Below are 10,036 nucleotides of genomic sequence, written 5' to 3'. Positions count from 1 at the left end.
TCGAAATGACCTAAATTATTCTATTGGAAAAATAAATCATATTTTCGGCTAAAACAAAAAAAGCAATGAAATATGTACTGGAGCCAGATTATTTAAGATTTGTTTATTATATTTTGTTTCACGTGTTCCTGGTTGCAAAAGTGATCTTTTTTCTTTTTTTCAGATCAATTTCAATATAACGAGTTCAAAATCGTATTTTTACTTTGTAGGATTGCTTTTCAGTCAGCTGTTTGATAATCTGAATCAGTGTTTATTAAAGTGGTCCGCAAGAAATGATGGGGTGGGGAGTTCGTGACTAAAACGTCAAGGAGGCGGCGAAAAGTTTGATACAGAATAAAATATGTGATATGTTCTCTTTTCGTATTATTATGAAGAAAAAAATATAAAACAAACCAAAAAATAAAAGTTTATGACGGTAACCATTTCAAAATTAAGAGATAAATTTGTAATTTTGATACAATTATTTGAATTGTGTGTTGGCAGATAGGTTTTTGCTTTGACAAGGGTTGCTTGAGGTAAGTTTGAGGTTCACAGCATTAACAGCGGCAATAGCATGTGATGGACGCTTCCATCACATACTGATACAAAAAATGCTAGAATACAGCATACACAAAACGATATGACTATATTGATCCTTAATCAGTTCGCCTTACCGCTGGACTTTTAAAAATATTGAGCCAGAGCTGCGAGGTAAATAAGTGAGTTTCACCAAAAATTACGGTAATTCATCGATTTAACAAAGTACGTAATTCATTAAAAATGGAAGCGCTTACTGCGGTTCAGAAAGTGGACCTTAAGCCAACGATATTTATGTTAGTATTAATTCATTTTACAATCCTTATTTTTTGTATGTAAAAACGTAATAAATGATATCGTTTACTTCATCCTACACATTTAATTTATGAACTTAATCTTTCTTTCGTTTAGAAATATCCTCTTTGCTCTTTACAAAATATTTGGTGAAAACAAACATCTTTATAAAGCGATATAACAATTTGGCGACACAATACACAATCAGTAGACACGATAACAAGCAGCCAAAAAGAAAAGCCATAATATCAAGATAAAAGAACTGAATCCACGTAATTTGAGGGGCCAGGGACCTCAGGTGCTTGGTACCATTATGTCTGATGACATACTCCGTCCACCAAACTGCCCGCTCCAAAGGGGCCTGTGGAGCGTCGTACAATTGTTTTGACAGTCGTAAAACATTATCCTTGTATCTGAAAATTACATTTTTGACATTTACTACACGCAAAGCTATTTTATTTAATATCAAAAAAAAAAAAAAAACGAATAGGAGAGCTTATTAGTTTTTCGGTAAATCGATTTCATTTATTTTAATGTCTGGCTAAGATTGTTCATTCATTACGACTGATAAGGAATTTATTTAATTAGCCAGTTCTTATAATATTATTACTAAAAATATATATGTGTTTGTGTATATATACACATATATATATATATATATATATATATATATATATATATATATATATATATATATATATATATATATAAATATATGCGTGTGTGTATTAATTCTGTAAAACAATTCCGATGGAAAAAATACATATACGAAAAACCTAAATAAATTAATCAAATTTACGAAATGTTCCGATGTATATTTTTTAAATCTAAATGATTTTAAACTAACTAACTAACTTACCATCACGCCGCTTTTCCGCAGGGGTAGGTAGAGAAAATAGAACGCCACACCACTCTGTCTTTGCATTCTTCGCCTCTTCCACGTTCATGCATCTCCTAATACATACCCGCCAATTGTTTCGACTCCTAACCTGACCGCTTTCAAGTATTTGGTATACCTGATCGTGTCAAGTTTTTCTCGGTCTTCCTCAATAATAATAATTATATTCATTTAATCTAATATACTGTGCACTTGACTGTCATTCAAAATATTAACACTACCTCTCGACACTGTCTATAAGATAATAATTTTATAAATATAGAAATAAATATGTCATTTTGAATTCTAATTTTGAATTTGATATCCTCGACTGACACGATCAGTTATTAAATAACTACTTACTTGTGTTCCGTTATTACTGAATCAATGTCATTTTTCACACGATCTTTTTCAATGTTTGCCAGATTCCATTTCAGCCCGATTTCGTAAAGTACGATCTTTTCGACATTTAAAATTTGATCTGCTACGAACGGCATTCCTATCACAGGAACAGCGTAAGTAACTGCTTCTACGAGAGACTGATATCCTCCTTGAAATATGAACAACTTAACGTTAGGATGATCTAAAAACAAAAGAAACATTTCTTGTTTTGGCTCCTTGATATTAAAATATAGTTATTTTTTGACATCTCATCAAAGATGAAGAAGAATATGGAAGTCTGGGAATTTACGGGGCTGACGACCCGTAAATGCCCAGACTTCCATATCTTATCTGTAATTAGAGATAATCCAGATTTTGTGAAGAAGTATTTGGACACACTCAAAATGTTGTAATGTAGTCCCGTAACTTCTTCGTTTATTGAAGTTTTTCCATATTTTTATTTATATCTCAACTTGAATACGTCAATTGAGATGGGATGGATGTCTTTATTTTACTTTACTTTAGTATTAAATTAAAATTCCAATGCCATATATATTTTAATAATATTGGTGAAATAATAAATAAAATCGTATGGCCGTACAATCCTTTGTAACAAATAAGAATATTCTATTAATGGTTCTTACTAAGTACGTCAGTTTGGGGAAGCCATGAATAGGTTCGGATATTTGGGGAGAGTTCGAGGGATTCATTCGATTCCCATTTCCAAAGAAACCTGTAGGGCAGTTCAGAAAAGCATTCAACTATCGTGTTGATGACTTTAGTTGGGAGTAAATTGCTCTTGACGTTACTGCCTAAACTGAATAATACAGCACCCTTCACGGCCCCATCGAGAAATAGTTGAATATCCTAAAAGCATAAAAAAGGATAGTCACTTTCTATTCACCTTACACGGCCAATAAAATATCAGATTTATCAGTTTTTACAATGCAAACACGTTGGAAGAAAGGATTCTCATTTATTGCTATGAAATATTCTAGAAATTCTATGAAATCTTGTTACATATATTGTATGGACAGGCGCCATGGCGTAGTTGGGTAGACGCTCGACTGGGAAACTGGCGTCGCGGGTTTGATTCCCGCGAAGTGCAAAATAAATTAAGAATGATTTATTTTCAATTGGTCTGGGTGTTAGGTTAGGTTAGGTTAGGTTAGGCAATTCCGGGTTATTCCTCTTTAAAAAAAATTATTAAATTAAAACAATTTTAAATTACTCTTAAAATTGATCTACCATAAAGAATACACGTAGGTACGAGATTAAAGTACACAAATATTGGTCTTTAAATTAAATCTGTAAAATAAATAATTGTTTTCTTATGGGTATTTAATTCATTATTTACTTCGGCGTCTATTTTACTAATATCTCAAAAGAGGTAAAAAAAAAGCTACAGAGATTGAAAAAAAGAAGCTACATTTTTTACGACCTGTCATTAGCTGGTCATTTTGAGCAAATATGGTAGACAACCATGTCGCTTAAATTTAAAACATGTCGAAAGTATTAGAAATAATTTTTGATTATTATTAAAATGCAAAGCTCAGTGCTGTTATCTATAGTTGAAATGTGAATGGTTAATGTCGGGCATTGTGTAAGATTATTAACAGTCAAACCATGTCAATATCAGTAGGTACTTGTATAAATACCCAGACATTTACTTACTCATCAACGGTGAAGTACGAATATAAAGAATAATAACACACACCTCCTTACTGCGCTTCTCACCTTTGGTAAAGGCTTGATATCTTGCAAGTGAATTCCAGTAATGTCTACACATGTAGGAACTACCGGCCTACTGAAACCCAGTGCAGGATGAGCGTTAACTAGCACTAAGTCAGGCACATCGTCTTCCGCTGGACAATTCTTAAATAATGTACCAAAATGTTTTTTCACGATATCACTTTGAGTAGGAATTATCCAGTTCCTGTATAAATATTCTACAATCAGCCCTAATCTGAAGCGATCTAATCTGTCGCTAAACGTCTTTGCGATAAGTACTTCGTTAAAATGAAAATCAGGGTGCAACACAAAATGGGGGGTGTTCCCCACTATACCGTGATTAATACTAATCAAATCCATAGATGTTATACCGATAAATGGCGCATTAAACCTATTCACGAGAGAAAACAGAGCGGGAAAACAGACATACTCTATAATAAGTAGGTCAAAATGTTCGGACTCGTTCTTGATAATGTTTTGAATTAGCGAATCACCCAAAACCCCGTCAGCAATGTTCACAACGACTCTTCCGAATATTTTAGCAGTATCTAATGGTCCCATTTTGCTTTCTCCTACTTTATTGAAACTGAGTGATTCTGACCATGTCTTTCGCAAGAATGACCAGTCCAATTCAGTTATGTTGGGATTCTTGGAGGTACTGGGGTAAGGGGTCCCAATAACGAGCCGGTGACCTCTCCTGGCAAGTTCGTACGTCAGAGGTCTGAAGACTGTCTGATGACTGATCGATGGCATTGGAAATATGCACAAAATTCTCGCACATTCCGCAAAATTAACAACAACAATAACCAAAGAAAGAATCGCGGTAAACTTGCACTTGATTGCGAACATGGCATCAATAAGTGGTTGAACGTCGTGCGCTGTAAGCGGTATTACAACGCGTACATCGCATAAGTAGAACTAATACTAAGCTAGCATATATTGAACATTGTTTCTAAGATATCTTTACTTATTTATGAACTTTATCTATCCGTTTACTTAATTTACCATAAATCAAATATGTTTTCCTCATAAATATGTACAAAATACTGATTGTAATGGCAATTGTTTTACTCGTGAAACATTAATTATAAATAAGTTATCTTTATTGTACTTTATCAATGTCCACATTACTTTATAAACATACTTTGTAGTTTGTTTTATTTTTCCACATTTATAACCAACTATAGCGTAAAATTGTGGTCAAATTTAATTTTAATTTCATTGTGATTCCTTGCTGCATTTAATTAGGTTCCACCTAAAAACGTACCTTTTTTTGCTGGGTTTAAAATATTTGAAAGAATCCCGAAAAGTGTCTATTGTGTGGCATCCCTCGCATACCATATGTCGCTGTCATGAAATTATTTTTACGAAGTTAAAATTACCAGTAGCATAGTACGAGTATGTATAATCGCGCTCGCGTGCCCGACATCTGCTACAAGGTGACAGTAATGAGTTTCTTATCAATAGAGTTGGTTTTTTATTTGAAAAGGTATTTAAACCCACGCCTTTTTCTGGTAACTGATTGCGTAGAATTCACCATACCTAAACCACCTCGTTCGGTAAGTAAAAAATAGCAGGAGGAAAAAATGGTACGAAACCATTGTCTCAACCTTCCCGAAAACTTTTATTATTTTAACTGCACGTTTTTTAATTAATCAATAATTACTATTAAATCTAATTTGAGACTTCATTCTGACCTCCTATTTATATTAATATACAGCAAGCAAATCGACATAAAGTAACTAGTCGAAAAGTAACTTCACGTTTTTATTTTTTTAAATAACTGCGAGAATCATTAACAAAAACAATAAGAATAAATCTCACAATTAAAATCATCGACAAAAACCACACTGCCCTCTTTAGAAAAATACCCAACGTGTAAACGTTAATAATGATATTAATGACTAGAATACGCAAATACAAAATATTAAATCTACTTAGAAAACCGCCTACTTATAAAGTCGCCCACTGATGAGTGCATTCGTCTACTTGGCATCAGGTTCAGGGCTTTATTATTATTCAAAAATCGTACCATTTCCTAACGTATAGGTATGAATAACAACCCTTTTTTTTATCTCAAGCACATGACAACTGTCTATGATACCGCACTCATTCATTGAAAAGTTCAGTTCACTGCTGGAAACAAATAGGAGAGTTACACACATACTATATACATCTATTTGTAGATAGTAAATATTGAAATATTTATTTTAGGTTAGAAAGAATACTGTTTAAGAGAATACTTTTTTAGAAAATAAATTTACTTATCAAACTCTTAACATTTAAGATTTTGAGATTGATTTCCCATGTGGACGGTAGTCGGGGAACGGTATAATTAAATTTCTTTATAATTTCTAGAAAAGGTCACCACGTAACAATTTTCTTATTTTTGTCATTTTCTTTAACATAATTTAAAATAAAAAACTCATATTTAAAAGTTTCGACCTAAAAGAGTAGTTGGCACAGCGGAAATGTCAGAATCTAAATTTATTTCGTTATTTGGAACTTCTCGATTTCTTTTCATTTGTTAAATTCTCATACATAATTCATTAAAAAATTACGAAAGTTAGTAAAAGATGTTATAAATATTTATAAAATAACCGCCTTTGCAATATAAGATTTCTCGTATAAATAATTTATAAAATTCGACGAATTACGAAGGGAGTACCGCTACGGACAATATGCATAGATTTATATTAAGCCTCAAATGTATGCCAAAATAATATGACCTATCAATGACCTTAAATTCAGCATATCTCGTGTTATTACAGGTAAACGTATCTACTAAAGTGAATACGTTATTTAAATTTAGTTTAAAAGAGTCGTCCTTTGTAAAAGGTACCGAGATGACCTATTTCATATTCCACTCGAAAGTTTTTGCAAATACTAATTATAATAAACCAATAACTTTTTTTTCGAGTCCACCTATACTATCTACAGTTGAATAAATGATGTACAAAAACTTGCATGGATCTCGACACTAAAGTAACTCATTTTTTATGTAACGTAGAAATTGCTGCAGAATTATTTATTGAATTAAGGGGTTATTATTATTATTATTAAGGAATATTGAAAATCCGGAATGAAACAAATGACCCATTACAAAATTAAGCAGAGTTTTAAAAAAGGTTAATTTATTCATTTTACTTTAAATCCAGAAGGAAAGTTTGAAAATCGTGTCATATTTCAGGGCTCAGTATAAATATTTGATTATTTAAACTTCTACCGATAAATTGAATACTTTAAAACTCACTTTTTACTTTCCCTTATATTATTATATTTTATACAATTTAAACATTTGTTGCAGTATTTATCCTTAGGCGATGAGAAATTAATTTTTAAAAACCTCAAACCCTGTATGTGAACGTCTACAAAAATTATAGTGTATGATATTGCGAATTCGCTACCGCTATCTCTTTTGCTCCATTTAAAAACAAAGCATGTTTAAAAAAATAGCAGTAAATCCAGTCGAAATGCGATTTCTTAGACGAATGCATGTAAAATCTTATAGCAGAATTAATAAAATAAATGTATTAAGAGGGAATGTAAGGCTGAGTCGAGGATGATTGAAAATATTTAGTAAAGGTATAGATACAAACGCTCATTACTAGCATAAAAGCATTCTATCATTGAGCAAAATATTACTTAGTAATTATGTGTGTACTTCACTAGAAATTAGCATGCTCAAAAATGGACAGTCGTTTGATTCTTGAGCATGCTATCTGTAGTGCGGGTGGGAGGGGTGTTCTCTAAGCATTTCTGAATAAGTTTGCTTATGAATGTAAACGAGCATGCTCACTTCAAGCAAATGTATACAGTTAGACAAGCTTGCTTAATTAGCTGCATATGTATCTGTACTTAAGAGTTTTTTAAATGGTTTGGACATGTGCTGTGATTGGATGACGAGAGAATAACGCAGGATTATATTTGGCTAATGTGTTATAAAATATACCGAGGACGGCTAAGAAAGATATTTTGGCAATGACAAGTTTGGCTTCTATGCATCAGTACTGGCGCTAGAACTCTGTTATGTTCTGCCATAGGTTACACGAATACACTTTTATTTGCAAAAGATGGATTCTAACTTACGATTATAAATATCATTTAACAGTTTACATTCTCCAAATGTTAACACTTTCCCGCCTCCAGACTCAACCGATTGACGACATTTTTCTTTAATATTGTTTTTTTTTATCTATCATTATCATTTTCATATCATAATCTATATCCGTAAAAGAGCTCTTCAGATGGTATTTTACGAAAATGACGCTATATAAATTATCCAAAATTATTATTATTATTATTAACTGCAGCAGAACGCCTCATCTAAGCAACATACTAAATCTATACTTAATGTGCATGTCAAACAACTCAAAAAAATGTTCCATCTCCAATTTCCTGACACTCGTAACACTTAAAATTTCAAATATTTGTGCCCTTGGGTTAATCTAAACATTCAATTTCATACATCCGCTAAATGGAGTAACAGAATACCTCAAAGGGCGGCAGATCCAATTACCACGGGCCTTCCTATTGCCAGTAAATGCACATAAATAAATTTATTTAGGAAGCACGGTCGACGATTGGCGCTAAGGAATTCGGCCGAGGGGTCGACAACACTTTGTACACGACCAATATCAAACTTCGTTACATGGCGATACATTTTCTTTATAGATTTAAATTAGACTGAATTAAGGATTAAAGTAGACTGAATGCGGTCAATGCGATCTCTCAGACGAGTGTGCGCCAAAACAATGAATGATGTTTGAACTGTGAAATAAGGAAAGAATGCAAGGCATAAGCATTATCGATAGAATTAAGAAAGGTGTGTTGAGATGGTTTAAACATGTGGAACGAATGAGTGAGAAAAGAACGGTTAAAAAAAATTAAAATGCAAATTTAGTTGGAAAAAGGATATCAAATATAAGGTATGTCAAATTTTCTATTTTTCTTCATCTAATTGTATCTCTTCACGTTGAGGGTTGATAATCATGGTATGTTTTAATATAATAAAATAACAATTGTATATTTTTTTGCAAACATATTTTATTCGACCAGTCACCAGAATCATCGTTACCGACATAATCAATCTGACGATATCGGTAACCTCGGTCACTAGTCATATAAAATGTATGTGGAAAAAAACAGTATACTTGTGGAAGGTGAAAAATGATATAACTCATATTATTTTTTGACATCTCAACATAGATGGAGAAGAATAAGTCTGGGCATTTACGGGGTTTACGACCGTCGTAAGGTAGTTTAAATTATTACTTAATACACGTGTAACATTCACCAATTCTACCCATGATTGACAACCACACTACTCTAATTCTTGGAAGTTCTATATACATATATATATATATATATATATATATATATATATATATATATATATATATATATATATATATATATATATATATATATATATTTATATATATACATATATATATGCATATATATATATATATATATATATATATATATATATATATATATATATATATATATATATATATATACATGATTCAATTTCGAAACATTGACTTGAATAACTAGAATTTCATAAGATACATCTATTGGTGAGATGAAAGAAGCTTTTCATTGTTATGAGGTCCGAATCCTGGATTATAATCACATTCATATTACAGACTTCCATATACTTCTTCATCTATGTTGAGATGTCAAAAAATAATTTGATAAATAACTCCTATAATTGGAGATAATTCAGATTCGTGATGGACCCTTAAAATATTGTAAATGATAAAACTTCCACTTTACTGAATACTAGCAGCTTATGGTATATATGTGTGTGGTTTCGCTCCCCTGGAATTGAAAGTTCCATCTGTCGGTATTGGGGCACTGAACCCGCATCATCTGCCGAGTGGCGCGGGGGTACCGAATCTTCCCGTTCTTCACACATTCCAGCACATTTATGGCCACAATAATTACATTGCGGCGATACTTTGCTATTAAAATCACGTGTCTTGGCAATTAAGGCTGAACCGGAGCAGCTTCCAAAATGCATATAATGAGCGGTTTAGGGTAAACTACAACAATTAACTTGCAGTTATTACATTTCATGTAATGCCAATGTATGAGTATATTTACCGTTAACCCAAATTCAGTTAAAACCATGTTTTCCCCAGCAAAAACTATTTCTGACTATATTCTTTTTTCAGAACTAATTTAAAGTAGGGAATACTATAGTTTAGCCAGATATTAGAGAAAAAT

General features: G+C 32.1%; 1 protein-coding gene across 1 annotated transcript; it reads right to left on the bottom strand.

Moving 5' to 3' along the window:
• Positions 1 to 386: 386 nt before the first annotated feature.
• LOC148300587 (UDP-glycosyltransferase UGT5-like) lies at positions 387 to 4,725 on the bottom strand. The gene is made up of 4 exons (XM_088274575.1): positions 3,806 to 4,725; positions 2,713 to 2,935; positions 2,051 to 2,270; positions 387 to 1,223 (listed from the first exon to the last, which is right to left on the bottom strand). The coding sequence occupies exons 1-4, from the start codon at positions 4,646 to 4,648 to the stop codon at positions 908 to 910; spliced, it is 1,602 nt and encodes a 533-aa protein (XP_088130701.1). The 5' UTR covers positions 4,649 to 4,725; the 3' UTR covers positions 387 to 907.
• Between the last annotated feature and the right edge of the window lie 5,311 nt (positions 4,726 to 10,036).

This window comes from Brachycentrus maculatus, unplaced genomic scaffold, assembly GCF_059751285.1.
Source record: "Brachycentrus maculatus isolate JH-2025_06_01 unplaced genomic scaffold, ASM5975128v1 h1tg000692l, whole genome shotgun sequence".
Lineage (NCBI taxonomy): Eukaryota > Metazoa > Arthropoda > Insecta > Trichoptera > Brachycentridae > Brachycentrus > Brachycentrus maculatus.
The sequence above is the reverse complement of the archived record's forward strand: the minus strand, read 5'-3'. Positions and strand labels throughout refer to the sequence as shown.

What these genes read in the sequence shown, in the direction of transcription:
- LOC148300587 (XM_088274575.1), bottom strand. Translation starts at nt 4,648, where the DNA reads ATGTTCGCAATCAAGTGCAAGTTTACCGCGATTCTTTCTTTGGTTATT. An exon ending in ATATCAAGCCTTTACCAAAG is followed by an intron (nt 2,936 to 3,805) that starts GTGAGAAGCGCA and finishes TTATGCTTTTAG; the next exon opens with GATATTCAACTATTTCTCGA. An exon ending in TCAGTAATAACGGAACACAA is followed by an intron (nt 1,224 to 2,050) that starts GTAAGTAGTTAT and finishes TGTAATTTTCAG; the next exon opens with ATACAAGGATAATGTTTTAC.